At 35.8% G+C, this 20,123-nt stretch overlaps 1 protein-coding gene across 1 annotated transcript; it reads right to left on the reverse strand.

The window, feature by feature from the left end:
* Positions 1-221: 221 nt before the first annotated feature.
* On the reverse strand, positions 222-17,045 carry LOC146169937 (uncharacterized). Its single transcript, XM_083385937.1, has 19 exons — positions 16,686-17,045; positions 15,879-16,084; positions 15,087-15,218; positions 14,194-14,349; positions 14,057-14,119; positions 11,292-11,526; positions 10,855-11,039; positions 10,238-10,309; positions 9,433-9,630; positions 9,094-9,165; positions 8,436-8,630; positions 7,387-7,458; positions 6,503-6,697; positions 6,245-6,316; positions 5,174-5,365; positions 3,974-4,045; positions 3,177-3,368; positions 2,791-2,862; positions 222-1,457 (listed from the first exon to the last, which is right to left on the reverse strand). The coding sequence occupies exons 1-19, from the start codon at positions 16,723-16,725 to the stop codon at positions 963-965; spliced, it is 2,916 nt and encodes a 971-aa protein (XP_083242063.1). The 5' UTR covers positions 16,726-17,045; the 3' UTR covers positions 222-962.
* Between the last annotated feature and the right edge of the window lie 3,078 nt (positions 17,046-20,123).

The following is a 20,123-nucleotide window of genomic DNA, read 5'->3' on the forward strand; positions in this document are numbered from 1 at the left end:
CAAGCAAAATATTTGGTCTGACAGCGCATATGTGTATTTGTAACACTAATAAGCCTAAAACGCACAATACGAAAAGATAATATCTTAATTTTATTTTAAGTTTGTGTCCGATACAACCCGGGGTAACTTAGTGAAGCGTAAAACAAAAAATTAAAAAGAAAAATAAACATGTGTAAACGATTTGCTATCTCTATCAATCGTACTAAAGCAGGCAACACAAATTTTTAACTTAAGTTCTACCACTTTTTATTCACAGAATCACCCAAATCACGAAGAAATACTTTAATAAATAATGCTAGAACTTTATGGAAAAGCAAGTTGACTCGTACAAATACCTAGTCCTAGACGAAGGTTCTAATTTTTTAACCATAATTATGAATCACCATAATGGGTAACGCATAACATTGGAAAAAGAAAACTAAATAGGACAATACATTTTTTAAAGCAATTCGCAATTAATACAACTACGAAGCAAATATGTAATTGCAAAACAATCGCTTTTTATCAAAAATTGTGCCCAAAGTGCACTATAGGCTATATACAATTTAATTAAGTTAATAGGTTTCTTGAATTAAATTTAAACATATATACTATGTTGCAAAACTAACTAAAATTAAAGTGAGGAAAACACAACAAACTAAATCAAGGTAGTAATCAGCGACTTCCAAACTACATAAATGATTAAATGTGCTGTTTTTTTTAAGTGCTTTAAGGTGTAAAGGCATGAAGAAATCACTACAAAAACAGGTAGGAAAATACAACTGTAGAACGAATGACATTTAGAAGAATGATATATAATTAAATTAATAATTAAGGTCGTGCAGGAGTGTGCTGAACCTGCAGGAGTGTACTGAATATTCCTGTGATCAAATCAGCATTTATGAAAGAGAAGACTGGAAAAGCAAAAAATACATATTTCTCTTTGCAACCGAATCCTAGTAGTAAAATCGGTTATAGTATACTTAAGTTATTGTACAATTATTAACAAGTGGTGTTGTTTCTAAAGGAATGTCAAATGTATCAATTGTTTTGACATAATTTGTTTTGGTTAATGGACCTATTTTAACCCTATAATAGCAATGTAATTTTGTTTCCAAAAGGCGCAAAATATTAAATTTTTGCTCAATTTCTAGTGAAAATTTAACAAGCAAAAAATTCAAACATGATTTCATCAGAAGATTCAGCACATAAAAGTGCACCAATAAATCCCTCTGCCTAATTTCCAAACTAAAAAAGTAATTTTGGTATTGTATGGCACAACCTCCCTTCTTCTTCCTTCTGTTGGCTATAGCGTGTTCAGCCTGGGCTCCCAATTGGGAATTGCATCTTGCCATCAGTTTAGTAGCCAGGTCGTCGTACCCGCTCAGCTTATTTTGGCATTCCTGCTTGAGTTGCGCGAATATTTCTTTGTGCGCGGCCCAAAAATATCTGCGCCTCGTGCCCCTTCTACTGCACAACTGAAAAGAAAAAAGAGCCACGAGTTCTTGTTTTTGATAAACAAGGTTTTCTTTTACAATTTATTTTGCGTAGAAATTATTTTTTTTAATATTTTTTTATTTATTTATTATTATGTTTTTATTATTTTTTTGTTTTTTGGCGTTGGTTTATTTTGCTGGTTTCGGACTCGGGACTCGAGTGAAACAACGTATACCCGACCCCGAGTCCGACGTGCGCATGCGCAGAACCGAATTCTAAACAGAAAGGCCGAAAACTGTAAATTGCAAAGGTGAAAAAGTCTGGAGTCGCACTCGAGTTTCTTTTTTATCCTGTAGTCGAACTCGAGTTTCTTTTTTATCCTGGAGTCGGACTAGAGTTGATTTTTATCCTGCAGTTGGACTCGAGTTTATTTTTTATCCTGGAGCTTGACTCGAGATTATTAATATCCTTGAGTCGGACTCGAGTTGAGTTTTTAACCTTGAGTCGGACTCGAGTTTATTTTTTATCCTGCAGTTGGACTTGAGTTTTATGCGTAAATTATACACAATTCCAAAGAACTGTGCACCACGATACACATGCGCACAACAGTAGTTGTATTTAGGAAGTATTTAACATATTAATTTGAATTTTTAATTAGCATATGAATTTGAATTTAGCACACGAGCAACCACAAAAATTCAATTTGTTTCAACAATAGATTGCACTCAGTGCGACGGTTGCACCTGCACAGTATCCAGTAGTTTTTGCAAAAGCTGCTCCACTTTGCATGAGCATAAACGCATGTCATGCTCTACCAAACGATTACGATATTTTGTTTTTAATATGCTCATTGCGCTGAATTCATGAAACGGAAAAGAGTAGCTAACTTACAAATATGGACAGAGTCGGGTACATTGATTGCATCGAAGTCGAAAAATAAATATTCGCTAAAACCCTTGAAACAATCTTAAGAGATAAAAGCACTTTTTACGCAGAAAAAACAAAAGCGTGTCTCTGCTCTGTATTTATAGTCACGTTTATTAGTGTGACGTCACTTTAAGGAAAACGAAACACACCAATCGTAATAAAACAGCAAAAATATAGTGCTTGATGGCGACCCCACAAAAATTTTAGGCAACCCCCCGGGTTGTAGACTACTGGCCAATATGTTTATTGTTGAGGCTGCAGTCGAACTCGAGTTAGTTTTTAAGTTGGAGTCTGAATAGAGGTTATGTTTTAGGCCGGAGCCGGTGCTTGTTTTTAACCGATTGCGCAGTTCAGGTTTGTGCATCAATAATTTCCAATAAATTTCACCAAAAGTCTTCCAATAATTCTCGATCAACTTTTTACTTTATAAAGCGTTTGAACACTTACTTGATTCATAGTCCCTAAATGTCGAGCTTTGTATTCTTGAAAGATTTTTTCTGCCATCCCCTCAACCTTTTTCTGAATAAAAAAAGCAAATTGAGGGGAGTATGTTTATTTTATTATTAAATTCCCGACATTTAGGTGTATTTGGTCTCAAAATGTGAAAGTTTGAACATGTTTAAGCTAAAGGTATGCAAATGATCGTCATACTTGATGTTATTACTGTTTTGCCATAGCACATAGAAACATTAAAACATTGTTTAACTTAACGCAGTTACAATATGCACTCAAAATGTAAAAAAGTACATCAGTTAAGATTAGTGAGACAGTCATCTTAAAGTAAGCTTTTGAATCAAAGCTACTTAAATAATGAACAAAAACAAAACAAATACCTTGTTTTCAGCATTTCGTTCCTGAACGGCAACAAAGTGCTTTTCAATGTCATCATCAAGCTTTTGCTGTATTTCCTGAAAATCTTTCAGCGGTCGTTTGTCGCCATCTCGCTCGTAATCTTGCAGAGCTTCAGTTTTAAGTTGTTGGTGTCTTTTCTCCAAGTTTTTTTCCAGCTCATATTTTTCGGATTTCTTAAAACGTATTTTTAATAAACAATACGAAAATCATGGAAATAAATTACGGCAAAACGTTTCAGGCCATGATGACAGGCCTCGGTAGTAATTTATTTACAGCGTTGAAATAAAATGTTTTTATGAAATATTTTTACTATAAAATTGGGTTATTTATCTCCATTTTGCACGTAAAGCAATTTTCTTGCTATATTTTAGTTAGTTAATTTTAAGTTGAAATATAATTTATACATGAGATTACTAATCGTTGCCGGGAGGTCTAATTAGTGCATTGCCACGAACTCAAGGTCTAAAAGTCAGACTTTTAGATCCTTTGGATGCACTAATTGTCGTAGACCTTTTTGCTTAGAACGGCATTAATTTCTAACGGATAGGGTGTGTTTAAGCGTTTTACTTTTATGTCAAATCATTGACCTTAAGTTGACTTGCTCTGCAAATGAGTTATCTGGGACTTACGTTGGTATGTTTTGCATTATACTTGCTGGTGACGTAGTTATTTTTTCAAATGACTTGTCGGGTCTTGAGTCAGTTTTAAACGCCTTGTTCACATCACTTCCTACAAAGTATTTTATAACCTAATTTTATGCCACTTTTAGTCAAGTTACCTCGTCGATTCTTCGTTGGTAGAATATGTAGGCGTTGTTCTTAGCTTTCTCAAATCCATTTCGTGCCTTTTTCTGTGCGAAAAAAATTAATTGACTAATGGAATATCATCCGACAGACTTATATATATATTTTTTTTCTATCCACGCGTTTATTGTAATCGCTCTAAACAGCATTTGTGGAGTTTCACGTAATCCAAAACAGATAAAGTTTATCCATGTTTATTTTAAATACACTCACATAGTGTTATTCAGTCACCAATGTGAGATAAATTGAGTTTTTAACAATTTCTTTAAAATCACCGTACAATAAAATTTATAAATAGACAGAAACTAACAAATATCTTTTTTTAATACAAACTGCTAAATGCCAAATTTGAAAACCCCATAAAATACCCCTTTATCATTTAAAAGATTATATAAGTGCTGTGTGCTTTTTATATATTAACTTTGACTTGTTTAACTATTTTGTGTTTTATTTTTCTTACCCATTCGAATTTATATCATTTATATCAGGGGTTTTCAAGCTTTTTATCCTGAAGCGAGATCAGGGATTATTCCGAAAGGATTATAGGTTTGTCTGCATGTGCCAAATACACATAGAAACTAATCACCATCATGTTTAAGCGTGATTTGTTGTTTGTTTATTTTTATTCTCCTATAACAATTTTTTTTAAAGTAAAAAAAATAGTTGATAACAAGTAGATACTCGCTTTTTTCGAGAACCACTAAATATATCATACCTTATTGCAGTGGTTCATAACCGGGTTGTCGCGTCACCCTGGGGTGCCATTTCTAATGCCTAAGGGTCCCGAGAAATATGTGAGAATATCTAAGAATTTGATTTTTGCTCAACTATAATAATTTATGTGTAAGATTAATAATTTATGTGTAAGTGGAATAAATCCATTTATAACTTCCTACGTTGTGTAGAGTTGACGTGTGTTGTTCCAGTTCCGTTTGTATTGACATTCTAGTGATTTACCTACGGAAAAATCATGTAGGGGCGCCGCAATCTATTCATTATTTCTGAGGGGTGCCGCAAGCCATAAAAGGTTAAGAACCACTGCCTTATAGTTTAAGTAAATTTCAAAAACTAAACCTGTTGCGCTCACAAGAAGCTTAAACTAAAAAACACAGTTACCTTTCTGGGTTCACCTTAGGAATTCTGACAAAATGTTTACCCCCTTGTCGTAAGCTTACCCCCAAGTTTTCGTTTCTACGCTTGATCATTTCGAATTCGTTGTCGAGAAATTCGTCCAGTTGCGAGCTGCATTGTTCTGCTAAAATCTCGTTGTCTTGCGCTATGGACGCGATGACTGCTTGTGCTTGTTTTTTAGCCTCTGAATGTGCTTCATTGAGAGGAGATTCTTCTGTATACTCAAATATGCCGGCCTGAATAAATTTGTAAACCGGTTTGTTTTACCTTTAGTGTACTGTTATACAGTGGTTTTTAAGGCTGTGGCACCCTTTCACGACCTGTGAACACATTGTGGCTGGTTTTCGAAGATATATTTAACGTAACGTTAAAGTGGAGAGGGTATTTGTAGTCCTAATTGAACCACAAAGATGATTTATACGGGCGAATATTCTTTTATGGCAAAAGGTGCAAATGTGCTCACCATTTCATTATGTGTTCATGACAATATTAACAGAGTTAAAAGAGTTAGAGTTTGAAGAGCGAGTAGAATACTAGTCAGAAAATGTGTTTGAAGAAGACTTCAAATATGAGTTACAAAGAAGAGATAATTGAAGAATAAAAAATAAAATTGAGTTTGAGTTAGCACTTTACCTGCTTCAAATAATGAGATTCGCGCAGAGCGCAAAATTGTTAGGAAGAATTGTAGAACAAAACATAGCTTGGGGGAGGCTGACAAGGAGACGTTTCGGTTCGTTTTGATTTAACTAAATGTTCTCTGACCCACTTAATGGATTATTGTATACTGTTGTGTATATACCAAAAACCTTATGTCTAGGAATATAATGTTTTACAGTTACACGTTAAACATGAATATTTACCTTTTATAACATAAGTATAGTCTTTTAAATATAAGCTGTACCAATCTATTAATTTACTTTTTCTTTTCTACTGAACTTTGCTGGGCACGGTATCACTAGGTCATTACGAAAATGTTTGCACCTATAAAACTAATCATATTGATCAGTAGTGCTACAAATTAGAAACTTCTACGGTTTGGCGGACTCCAGGCTAAAACTCTGCTTTGGGCAAAAATATAGAGGTAACACAAAGATCATCGTTCAATCTATACTTACATCTTGCATTACAGTGTTGTACCGACTCTTTGCCTGGTTCATTGTCTCAAGGGTCTTGGCTTGCGCTAGTTTCTGCAAAACATCAGGCGGTTGTTTATCAATTATAATGTATTTTATTGCAGATCGGCAAAAACAATTCCTCAGGCAAGCATAAGGCACAGTGACGATTCTAACTCACAACTAAACAAGGTAAAGACAAGGTTAGTCAAACCATACAGAATTTGGTATTTGAAGTAGAAAAGTATTTATATAGATCACTTTGTTTATGTCGTTGGTCTGTTTCATCTTCCTTTGTTCATCTTCGATCTTCCTTAGGAGTCTTTCCCGTTCTTCGTTTCTAAGATCAGTTCCTTTTCCGACTTCGGAGGAATCGAAAATTTCCAGCGCGTTAATCTGCGCTATTTCGTGAGCATTTTCGAAATCGTGATCTTCCAGAAAAGTGTCCCTGCATTGCTGTAACGTGGAAGAAGGAGTTTAGTGGAGGTTAAAAATGTGCCAGTGCGGCTTGTTTAAAATTGGAGCCTCTGTAAAAATGTTTTCGGCTGAATTTCCATAAGTATATTCTGTAAAGAGTAGGGCATAGCAAAAGAAAAATTGCAACTGTGTAATATATGCTTTTCTCATAAAGCTTGTTAAAAGGGTGGATTAGGGGACCTTACCATCGTGTGAATGATGTCTATACTGCACCAAAGCTAGGGTATATAACTGTTTAAAGGTTTGCAAAACGTATGCTAATTAGGTCAGGATTAGTGTACACCACAACTGTGATATAATGTTTTGTTATCAGTCCCTGGCCTGTGGGATTTGTTAAAATACTTTTGCTAAGGCATCCTATGCTAGATGTGGAATCTCTCTGTTTTTGTTGCTAGTCTTAAACGACTAGAACTTTTTTTTTAATTTTACGGCTGGCTGTTTTGAGGTATAAGAAGTTATTAATAAGTGATTAAACTAACCAACTACTAAACAATTGAATAAAAAAAATTGGTGTTTGTGTGTACATCACAGTGTAAAATATCGGCCGTATTTGCGACTTTTTAGCAGCTGAAAAAACGTGATTTAGGCATAACTTTTTAACGTTTGATTTACTTAATTAAAAATAGTAGTCATTAGCAACAGAAGCGAAAACACAGTAAATATGTTACCTGGTCCATTCCTTTTACGTAAGCATCGATAGCCAACAGCGTTTCGCTCTCCAAAGCACGTCGCAACTCTTCCTGCATACAAAAAAACAAAATTACTAATTTATTACCATTATTCTTTTGCATTAAACATACGACCAGTGTTGTATCACGTCATTTTCGCATGACGAAAAAGTTATTCAAGTTATTTAAAAAAACAACCTTAATTCAAATCAAGTATTTTAGCATAAACAAATTAAGACCAAAGTCACCATGCAGTTACCTGGGTCAAGTATCAGTCACGTCATTATAAGCGCAAGTCAACTTTAAGTCAAATCATTGACATAAAAATTAAATGTTAAAATAATAAAATTGGTAAGTGGTCTGACAATAAGCAATAAATCCACTAAAAATATCAAAAACGTAATGCACAGCAAGCAAGTTGTTTTACGTGCGAATACGGAGATACATACATATCATAAAACAGGTAATTTTTTTTTTATTTGTATTACTATCCCTGGTAGCAACAGTTTATATATGGAGATAAATAAACTAATTTATTAAAAATATTTAATCAGGACACTTAGTTTTAACCTAAGTTGTTTGGCAAAATAATCGAAGTCCATTTCAAGTCATTTTTAACCAAATATTTCTAGTTACTTGTAAAACAGTGCCTGGGTAAAGGTACGTCATGCTCGAATGTTATAAAAAAATGATTGTTGATTAAATAAAACGTTGATTTTTTTGTTTTTCAGATATTTCAATAATAAGCTGCTTGTTTTTTAATACGTCACATAACTTAAATTTAATACGAGTTACAATTCAATATTATTCTTTACATTTATTGACCACATTTTTAGATTTAACGCAACCAATATTTTATCCGAACCGGAACTTTATAAACCGGTTTGGAAAATAAATTTAGTCGAACCTGAGCTGAACCGGAAATTTTAAAATGCTCGAAACCAAAACCGGAACTGAACCGGATTGCCCAAAAATCCTTGAACCCGAATCAACCTGAACCGGAAAAGTCAAACCGTTCGACTCTCTGGTTAAAACACAAAAACAATTACCCTTCTGTGGCTATTTGCCTCTCTGAAGCGCTTGAGTGCTTGCTCCATAAGCTCGATGAGCTTTTCTCTGTAGTTGTCAACCAACTCTTGAGGGAAGTCGCTGGTGTTTTGCTCGTACAAGGACTGGGCGGCAATTCGGCTCTGGTCTTCAGCCTCACGTAACTCGTCGTCGTTTATGAATTGGCCACTGGCAAACTGGAATAGAATGGGTGCATATTTAGTTGTACACGGTTAGGTTAAAGTAGTGGAATGGGTGCATTAAAGTTATACACAGTTGAAGCAGTGGAATTGGGTGAATATTCAGTTGTAAACTGTTAAAGTAGTGGAATTGGGTGAATATTCAGTTACGAAGAGTTAAAGTTTTGAGATTGGTGCATATTAAGTATTGGAATGGGTGCATATTTATTTGCAAAGAGTTAAAGTTTTCAGATTGGTGCATATTCAGTTGTACACAGTTGAAGTAGTGGAATTGGGTGCATATTCAGCTGCAAAGACTTAAAGTAGTGGAATGGGTGCTTATTTTGTTGCAAAGAGTTAAAGTGGTGGAATGGGGTGCATATTTAGTTGTAGGCTGCAAAGTAGAAGACACATGTGTATGGATGGTTCAAAATGACCATTATGCATTAATGAAAACTTACAAACCCTGACGTAAACTCACATTTTCGAGGCTCGTTGAATATCGCTCTTCAGCTTCCGTCACCACATCACGAATAAGATTCTTCATTCTTTCCTAAAACAACATTAAGAATGAACAAACACGTAAAGCTACAAATGTTTGGAATAAAACGTGTCAAAATATTTTGGTACAACTTGAAGTTGACCAATGTATTAACTTCAAGTTGCTAATTTCTACGCTAGTATTGGTATATCAATGCTAAGATAAATTCACTTTCTACATATAACAACTTGGACAGCCCGTTCTATTTCATACAACGTTTATTAATAATGTAACACCAAAGTTTGACAAATAACTTAGGAATAAGTTGGAAGTCTTTACCATTTGAGCGATGTTTGTTTGTTCGTAGACAGCAAACTGCTGGTTTATTCGATCTATCAAGTGTTTTTTGTACTCGGCTATAAACGAATCGTCTCCGAGCTTGGGCAGACCGTCGTATTGATTCAAGGCAAGTTGCATGTTCTTTTCGTGCTGTTCATCAAGCACAGAGCCTTCCAAATAACAAACCTCATCAATTACCTGCATCAATAACACAAAAACTAGCTTATAATCAGTGTTGTGACGACTTAATGACTTGACTTAAGTGCACTTAGGTCACTTTTTGTAAATGACTTGACTTGACTTAAGTCTTTTCGGTGAAATGGCTGACTTGACTCAAGTCTTTTAAACAAATGACTTAGTTTAAAATGAAATGGTTTCATTAAGCAGTATTTTTGTAAAACTAGTTGCTTTATCTCAATTTGTGCATGTTGAACGATAAGCTTGCGTATAAGTTGCGCTTTGTGTTATGTTTTAGTTGAGTAATTGTTCATTATCGGAAGGGTTAACCAATTTAACGTTTAAATTAATGACAAAGACTTGACTTGCAATTGACTTGCTCGTATAATGACCTGCGTTATTATATAATATTCAAAAAGCCTTGACATGGGCTCAAGTTTTTTTTAAATGACTTAATTAGGATTAAATCACTCCAAAATGACTTGTTTACAACACTGCTCATAATATATTCTGCCAACGTAATTCTTTAGAATCGTTTAAAAGTATATGTAAATGTGTCAAAGAGAAAAGCGTGTTTTAGTAAGATTTTGGAGGTGTTTTATGATATGAATTTGTTATGTTTACCAACCTTGCTCATTTGTTTTGAATAGGCTGCCTTGCATTGTTCAATGATGGTGACGATGGCAGCTTTGGCGCTGGCCTGCAAAGAATACAAAAGTGGGTTTGTTTTTCTGTCGATTCATTACTGATAACTGCGTAGGACTGAGGGTATACAGCGAGTGGGCGCTGGTGTCGATTTACAGCTTAAAAGCCTACAGTTGATTCACCAAGACGCGGCTAGACGTTGGCCGGCAACAAATGACACCGATCCCCGATGTAGTCACTTTCTGAGTTTATCGCATATAGCTAACTTTGAACAGCGAAGCGCTTAGCGCACATAACTTATATTTTTGTCGCTGCAAATGTGGCACGCCAATGTTTGGAAAATTTTACACTCGCGGCTACCAGTTTTCAGTTTTTAACAAACTCGGGGCCCCGGATTTGGTGATTTGTAACAGTAAAAAACTATATCAGAAACGGTCCCCCAAATTTCTCCAGCGGTTTCCCAAAATTTGGACCTGCAACTCGTTTAAGCAAATATGGCTATTTTTTGGTATTTAAATGAAACACTTGCGGTCTCTTACTATTTAGCGGTCACCCAAACCAAACTTAAAAAAAAACTGTGCATGTGAGCACCAAACATACCTCCAAAATTGTCCCAACTTTAGGCATCGATCCACTTCTAAACACTTCAAAGTAAGCCAGTATAAAGTTGACCAGGTCTCCTCCGTTGACAATATTGCCATTGAATCTCTTGATGACGATATTTTGAGGTGAAAAGAAATGCTGAACTAGCTCTTCCAAGTGATGCAAAAACTTTGGTTTTACTTCTGTTTGATTTAAACGTCAGTTAACAACTTTTAACGAAACAAACAAACAAACAAAATAACCAAGTATAGGATTACTGTGCTTTGAAATACTGTACCAAAAAAAGTTAAAACTATGCGAAAAGTAACAGCATGATTGTTACACCGAGTTTACAAAATGAACACGAAATTAAAAAAAAATATTAATGAAAATTCCAATGTCTAAACTAGTGAATACACAATTTACGATTTTCTTACACTTTTTCTGTTTTTTACCGTTTAAACGCAGGGAACTTCCCTGGCCTTGACCCCTGACGGCCACTTTGCTTCCAGGATAGGGCATCAGAAAACAGGAAAGGTCTTCGTAGGAATTTGCTAGGTTTTCCCGAACTGTTTCCAAGTCTTTATGTTGCATTTTCACAGTCAGTAGGCTATTTAAGACCTGGCGACCGCCTTTAATGCCTAGCGAGACCTCTGGGTCTGACCAATCACGAACCAGAAACAGAAGATTCTGCAAATGAAGTGTCACAAAGCAAATAAAGCAGCAAAACCGAAAGCAGTGTTTAAAAAAAACGGTTATCAATCAGTGTTGTAAAATTTTGAAATGACTTTAGTCACAGTCAAGTCATATTTGTAAACTAACTTAAGTCAAGTCTTTTGGAATAAATAACAGGTCAAGTCATAGTTAAAGCAAGTCAATTCTAACTCAAGTCCTTGTGATAAAACGTACACTTTAATCTATTAAGGTTGTGTAAACTCCTCCGATTATATGAGCTTAACAAACAAAACAATACCAAAACGCAATGTACGGCAAGAAAACTGTTTTGTGTGTACAAATTGGGAAAAATAAAATAATTTTACGAATAAATGCTTAAAGCGAAATGTGACACTGATAGGGCATTCAACTACAGAATTCCTACCCACAGCGAAAATATAGTTTAAAAAGGCTAAAACTACGATGCAAATCAGTGTTTATCAAAACAGTTTCATAACGCGACGTCAGCTGGATTAACAAAAAGCCAGCCGAAGCGAAATGTGACACTGATAGGGCATTCAACTATAGAATTCCTACCCACAGCGAAAATATAGTTTAAAAAGGCTAAAACTACGATGCAAATCAGTGTTTATCAAAACAGTTTCATAACGCGACGTCAGCTGGATTAACGAAAAGCCAGCCGAAGCGAAATGTGACACTGATAGGGCATTCAACTATAGAATTCCTACCCACAGCGAAAATATAGTTTAAAAAGGCTAAAACTACGATGCAAATCAGTGTTTATCAAAACAGTTTCATAACGCGACGTCAGCTGGATTAACGAAAAGCTAGCCGAAGCGAAATGTGACACTGATAGGGCATTCAACTATAGAATTCCTACCCACAGCGAAAATATAGTTTAAAAAGGCTAAAACTACGATGCAAACAAGTGTACATCAAAACAGTTTCAAATTTCGTTTTTTCTTCGTCCTACGTGGACAATATAGCGTCATAAGGCAGGGGTCGGCAACCTTTTTTACACTGCGGACTGGTTAAAAACTGAAATTTTGTCGCGGACCGGCCTTAAATATAAACAAATGTTCAGTAAAGGAAATATATAACAATCTTTTTAATGCAAAATTTATGCTTGTTTTGCCGCAAAGAGATGCTCCCATATAGGAATTATTGAATTTACTGAAACCAGTGGGCGGCATCTTGCCCGCCAAGCAATTAAATTTGACCCAGCCCGCAGCTCATTTCAATAAAACCTTTAGGCCTTTACATTTTTCTTAAATTACACTTGTATGCCATTAAATTGCACTTGTATACTATTATTACCAATAGCATTCTTTCCAAAGAAGTTACACTTATAATGTATTTCAGATACTATTTTTGACAGGCCCTACAACCGATATTGATGTTACCGTTTGATTAAAAACATTTTAACATTTATTTGTATTGTGTAGTCTAGGGGTGTCAAACATGCGGCCTTCGGATTCGTTTCGTGAGGTCAGCAAAACCTTTTGAAAAAAGGAAATTTATTTTCTTGGAAAGGGCTTAAATTATTACTTTGTACGGTCTGTCTAAATTAACTTGTTCTGTCCAAATTAATCAGTTAAGGTTTGTACACAGAAATCCTGTAAATTTTTAACACGTCAACAATCGCGTTTACATAATTTTTAACACCATTTTAGTTTGCTATTGATTAATTGCCTACAAACTAGCCTAACTATTTATTACAAACCTGTAGTGTCTGGTTTGCCTGTTTAAATTGAGAAATGTGGCCTAAACAGGTGTGTCTAATATGTGGCCTATCATTCACACATTGGTCCACTTCAAGATATTTATAGGCTTAAAAATGCTATATAATTATTTTTACGTTTTCTATGTACCCACGACCCAACGATTTGCACTTATTCAAAATAGTTGCATAATGCACTATACGCCGAATTATTTAATTAATACATTCTGTCATTTGCGAGATTCTTTAAGGTCATTGCAATATATCACCGTGAGAAAAATCTGTTTAACTCTTAAAACAAGATAATTCCATGTTTGCTTTTTGTTTTGCATTTTGGTAGTGGCCCTCATAAATGACAAGCAATGTGCTAATTTTTCTATGTGCCCAATAGGTTTCCTTTAAAGGTTAACGTTTTGCCAACCGAACTAAATAAACGCATTTTTTGTTCGCGCAAGTACCCTAATTCAGTTGCACAATTGCACAATAGTTTCGTTCGAGAACAGCAGTAAGCTTATTAAAATTACTTAACTGTGACATCACCTTAGTTCGTAATAGTCGTGACGTCATATCTGAATTGTTTTAGGTTCCGTACCCGCCAAAAAACATACGGATCCGCCCTTGTCAGTTAACAAAAGACAAACATTTAAGTTAAAATAGAGTTTCTCACTGATTACTACTTGTTAAAATAGAGTTTCTTACTGATTAATACTTAGTTGAAACTGCCGTGCGAAAGCCGGGCCAGCTCCTTTGTATCTTGTATAATAGGCTAGCGTTAAAGGCATGTACAAGTATTTGCGACGGAAAATAGAGCTTTATGTGACTTACCTGGAAAGGTTTTCCCTGAAGCTGTCGAGTTTGGTGTGCTGCTTTGCCGTATTCAGTGAACAACTGCAATATTTATCAGGATAATATAATTTAATGTAAAAAAGACACTCAAATCATTGGCACCTTCATTTTCCCACCTGCAAATGCTGAAGCGAATCTTCTTGTATCTGTTGCATAACGTTGTAGATTTGCACGGAACTTATCATTGTGCTCAAAGCAAAAATGACCGAGCACCCTTGGACCGGAGTGGTGTGATCGAAAGCACCTTGTGTATCCATCAGAAACAAGGCAACCTTAAAAACAGGGTAAGTTGTAAACAATTCATTGTATAATAAACTTATTTCCAGACAAAACAAAAATTCCAGACAAGTAACAATCAGTCAAGTCATATTTATTTAACCAAACCAGCTAACGGTTCGATATAAGAGTTAAATTCTGGTAGACAACATATGCAGTTTGACTGATTGGATTAGTACAGGGGTCGGCAAGCTACGGCCCGCGGGCCGGATGCCAAGGTAATTCATTCGGCCCGCAACCTCTTTGACAAACTAGACACGAGTCTTTTTCAAATACTATTTGACAATTTTAACCACGTTAGTGCAAAGAAATGCCTATATACCAAAAAACGCGCTCGCTGCGATCGCCAGGTTTTCGCCGTGTTTTCATATACTATTCATTAGTAATATGGATGACTACGTGTGGACTCGAATTCCAAACAAACGCATTTTATTTGCGCTTTGTGCCAATACTTTACTGCCTCCTTAAAGTAATTAAACACGTTTTTAAGTGCATAAAAATCCGACGCCCGACTGATTTACAGTTGTTGTCAAATTTTAATAACACAATTCTCAGTTAACATTTTGTGCGGCCCGCGCAGAGACCTTTCTGAGGTTGCTTTTGGCCTGCGACTAGAAAAAGGTTCCGACCCCTGGTTTAGTACAATTAAATTTTTGACAATGAACATATTTACTCAATCACAGCTTTCTGTCAACATATCCTGCTTTAAATTTAAAGCCTCGTATGTTCTTACCTCGCCGTTAGGTGTTTTAAAGAAGAACGGTTCGTCCCAGAGCCAGATTCCCTGTGTATCTCGTTTACTTCCGCCTCTCCAACCAAATCCTTCACGCAATTCCTCCTCTTTGTTGGAAAGCCAGTTGTGGGACTGTAAGCACAGTTTGCTGTTAATACCGTGGGCAAACTGTCAAATAATTGTTAACTCAGGACTACACCAATGCAAAAATTATACAAAAAAAGTTTGAAAAAAGACAGTTGATTTTCCTGTTTAAAATCCAACTTTACACACCCGTTTGGCAATTAAAACCTTTGGGAAAAAGTTGAATAATTTGCAGATAACTAACCACGCATTCGTAGCTTACTAGACAGTTTTGTTTAAATGTTAGTCCCAGTTAAGCATGCGAATGCTAACAGCGATTTGTCACATATTAGACTTCTTAATGGGCAGTAGTTCAAAGCGCAAAAAAAACATTTATCTAATAAAAGTTGTCACAACAATATAGTTTTGGACCTGGTTCCCCCTGGATCCTTCCGGCCAACAAAGCCCCCAAAATGTGATGGTGGCACCTAAAGGTAAATCCGACCCTGGTCTCAAACGAGTTTGGTATGCGCTTTACATGACTTCGGTATACTTTGCGCACTGAGTTTGTTTTTATGTTCTAATCTTTCGGGAAAATGCGCCGCTAATAAGGTGAAATTTTACACAATCCTCGTGTTTGCTTTGGCTTTCTAGCAAACACATTTTTTGGCGAAGAATATAACAATTTCAAAAATAGGGGTATAGCCTTAAGCATCGTTAGCAGCTAACCTCTTCTTTCTGTTGAAACCACAGGTAGCGAAGAAACAGGTTCAGCATGAAGGATTTTCCTTTGCGGAATGCCCCGGCCAAGGAATACACAGCAACTGGTACGTCGGCGACTTGACCAAACACCCGTTCAAGCTCGTCTGAGTCCATTTCAAACGAGCCATCTGGACAGGGGCTGACAATTTGGACGGCACGATGGCTTCCAGCGCCTTCGTAATATAAACAGCATCGGAAAAAAAACGAATTAAAGTCTTAATAAAGTGTCATTTACAACTAGGACTGCAGGTCAGGGCTGCATAGTCGGACTCGGGTTTATTTTATTGGCCGGAGTTGGACTCGGGTTATTTTTAATCGACTCCGCAGCCCTGCTGCAGGTGACTCCATTATTCAACCAGTCTGTGCGGTTTGGATGATTTTTTTTAACTTAAGCGTTGTGGGACCATGTTGGGTTTAAAGTTCCGGGTATACGTTAAACGGTTAAACACTTGCAAAAAATGCAAATTTTTTGATTCAGTGTTGGCTCGTAAAATGCGACTCAATGTTAGGTGGTGTTTAGCACAGTCGTGATTTTATTACTTATACCTACGATAGAACTGCTCTTAAAAGTATAGGACGATCCCCAAGTATACAGAAAAAATCTATAGAACTTCTTCAGATAGTTAAAAGCTTACTTTAGACGGTTCAATAAATCGTTTATTGTCAGAGTTTTACACCAAAGGTGGATTACGCCGTAGCACAGTGTTTTATTGACAGAAAACTGTATTTACGGTTTGCTGAAACCTATCTCTTTTAACTTTGTTATATATTTACCAGACGAACTGCTTCTTTGCTCCATTGGCGTGTACGACATACTTGCAGCACAGTGTTTTTCGGATGTACTATCAGATGAAATGCCGATGAGCTGAAATTTGTTAGATGAAATCAGAATAAGGATAGGAAATGAAACTGAACTTGACTCAAATCCTTTAATTATAATCTATACCTGGTAAAATATAACTCATGAAACAACAAGGTTCTAAATAGCAGCACAGAACGATTAAGTTTAAACGCCAACGTCGTAAATATAGTCAGAGTACAATACTTAAAGAAGTCTACGCGACTATCAAGCAAGCACTGATTAACGGCTGTGCGTCTGATTAGCACCTAACGAAGAGAACTACTCTCGGCCACGTTTTATCACAAAATAGGGCTGTGGTACCGACGCTACGAGCGTTTTAAAAACGACAAGTGGTTCCGTTTGCGGTTGGTTTCGCTTTTCGTTCTGAAACGAAACGAAACTCGTCTTTGTATACATCGCTAGCTGTTTACCCACTGAATAAAGCCGAGGCGACATGTGACATAGGGCATTCATACTACCGAATGCTTACGCACGAGTCATGAGACCGAAACTTTGTAACAAAAGGTAAAGCCTAGATCGAAACTGTTTCGTTTTTTTATTGAGCCCAGAAAAAGTATATAGCGTCATTGCGTGTTTATGTTACACTTGTTATCAATGAGAAGATTTCTTTGGATGGTGCAATCTTTTCGCGCTCACGTAAACAATGAACGCGACAATAAAATCTCCCAAAAACCGTTAATATGCCATTGGTTATACGACCATGTTGTTTTACAAACTTTTGACCAGTATTTCAGTAACCCCGTGAGGTCCATGATACGGCAGGACCTTAAAAAATATTTTTCGAGACATATTTGGTTTTTGCCGCTATTCCTTTTTGTTTTTGTTTCGTTTCGACTCAAGTGCCTGACATAAAACAACTTGACTTGACTTAAGTATTTTGGACAGAAGACTTGGGATAAAATGAAATGTGGCTTCCATTAGGCAATTTTTTTTTCTAACGTTTGGGTATTTATCTTTATTTTTCTACATAAAACATTCTGCTTGCTATATGTTGCGTTTTTTTAGTTGGGAACTGGCTCGGAAACGAGCAAGTTTACAAATTTCAGTTTTGTAAAGTTTTAAGGTTAAATTTTTATGACAAGGACTTGACTTGGAATTGACTTGGTATTATTAGGACTTGACTTGTGATTCAGTTAAAAAGACTTGACTCGGACTTAAGTTATTTTACAATGAACTTGACTTGAACTTAAGTTCTTCGAATGACTTGACTGGGACCTAAGTCATTTTGCAATGACTTGACGAACGGGGCAGATCCAGGATTTTAGTTTAGGATCATGACAGTTCAAAAATCATGTCACTCGTGCGCAAATATGCAATTGGAGTTACACAGTTCAAGGAATGCTATGAATGCATTTGTTCGGTTTAAATTTACTAAAGTTTTAACCGAGAAGAAGATAATTTTTCATAGTCTTGATAATTACGACGTTTCGATAAGAGCTTGTATTATCTTCAGTCAACAAAATTGTTAATAAAAGAAGACATAGGTTTAACTTTAACACCAGTGTATAAACGAAGACACAAGGATTTTTTTGAACTGATTTGTATAACAATGATATAAATAGGTTTATTTTAACGCAAGTTTATAAACAAGCACATACAAGGATTTATTTTAACACAAGTTCAAAAACGAAGGTATAAAAGTATTCATTTTAACATAAGTTTATAAACGAAGACATAAATAGGTTTATTTTGATTGATTTAATTTCAAAATGAAGGTTTCGAAACTGTGTTTACCACACGGCACAAAACGAGTGAAGTTACCTTGCTTTCAACAAGCATTTTCGCTGCCAAGCTGGTGATGTCGCCACGACGAGAGACAAAGTACCCATAACTTAACCACCTAAACTTGTCTCTCGTGTCTAGGACGAAGAAATGAAGTCGCGTAAATCGGGAAATGCTAGCATCACAGATTCGCTGTATTTTCTTAGACGCGCGACGTAAGGAAATGACAAGATGCACGTTTGCTGTTTTCGCTTGTCACTATATAATTTTTTACTTGCCTGCAACCTGCCGTGAGTTCTTGGTGATAGTGTATGGTTATGGTAGCGACCACTGGCAAACTGTGACCAGTTAAGGATTCATTTATCAGTAAGAGCGATAAGTCGCCCGCAGTGTTGTAAACATGTCCCAGACAAGTCATTTAAAAAATAACTTATGTTCAAGTCAAGTCTTTAGCAAAAATAACAAGTCAAGTCGCAGTCCAAGTCATTGGTTGCCCAAGTCAAGTCTCAGTCAAGTCATTATGAAATCAATTTTAAGTCATGTCATTGACATAAAATAACTATTAAAATTGGTAAACTCGTCCAATTATAAGCAACAACTTAAATACAAAAAAATACACAAACGCAATATACAGCAATACAAGGGTTTAATGTACAGAACTTGAGATAAGTTGTAATGACAAACACCTAATTTAATCCCATGTTATATGACAAAATAACTTAAGTCAAGTCAAGTCTTTTTGGTCAAAGGACTCAAGTTAAGTTAAGTCATGATTTAAGTCATTACAACACTGGTCGTTCGTGGGATACAATTAAATGATTACATTAAACTAAAGGCAAACTTTTTTGTTTTTGTTTTGATTTTAGTCATTATTTTAAAGTCAAGGTTTTGTCGCGTAGAAGATTTGTTATTGTATTTTCTGTTATTTTGTCGGGATGACGCCGATATCTGTTTTTGTTCTTTTCCTGGGACTGATGATCGGAATTCCAGGAACAAACCCGGCCGTTACAGATTCCATGAGTATGTTCCCTCAGTTAACTTTGGTCGTTATGGATGAACACAAACGCGAAACCTTCTGTTATAGCTGTAGTTGTATTTTATAAATATTTTTATGTTTAATAATAAACGAAATACCAGGCGTTTTAAATGCGTTGCCTTTATTAGTTTTTAAGTAATTAGATTTACATAATTTAGCAAAGAAACGCAGTAAACATTTTGGAACGAGTTTCCTTATTATCATTTTACTTTGATGACTGTAAGAGGATAAAAAGCAAAAAGAATTAAAAACCTCGCTTGGTGTTTTCTAACTTAGAACCATTTAATTTCAACCACCACGCCAAATTTAAAATCGTCCGCCTGGTTTAAACCGAGGTGTGAACTGACGTTTTGGTAGCAGATACCACCTGAGCCCATCAAGGTTAACAAATTAATAAAAAAAATAGATTTGCTCTTTAGCTTAACCTAGCGGTAGTTAATACAAATTCTTTACCGCCCTAAGCGGAAGCTTTGTATGTTTTTTACTGACGTTTAACTTGATAATATTTCTACTAAACTGATATTGTATTTTTTCTCAGTCACTTGCGACACTGATTTCACGGACTTGGCCTACTCGATAAACCCTGTGTTCT

This window comes from Ascidiella aspersa, chromosome 1 (genome assembly GCF_963924565.1).
Source record: "Ascidiella aspersa chromosome 1, kaAscAspe10.2, whole genome shotgun sequence".
NCBI classification, from domain to species: Eukaryota; Metazoa; Chordata; class Ascidiacea; order Phlebobranchia; family Ascidiidae; genus Ascidiella; species Ascidiella aspersa.

Coding starts and splice junctions, on each gene's coding strand:
- LOC146169937 (XM_083385937.1), bottom strand. CDS start 16,725: ATGTCGTACACGCCAATGGAGCAAAGAAGCAGTTCGTCTG. Junction 16,085..16,685: donor GCAAAGAAGCAGTTCGTCTG/GTAAATATATAA, acceptor TATATTACGAAG/GCGCTGGAAGCCATCGTGCC. Junction 6,698..7,386: donor ACGTAAAAGGAATGGACCAG/GTAACATATTTA, acceptor TCCACGTTACAG/CAATGCAGGGACACTTTTCT.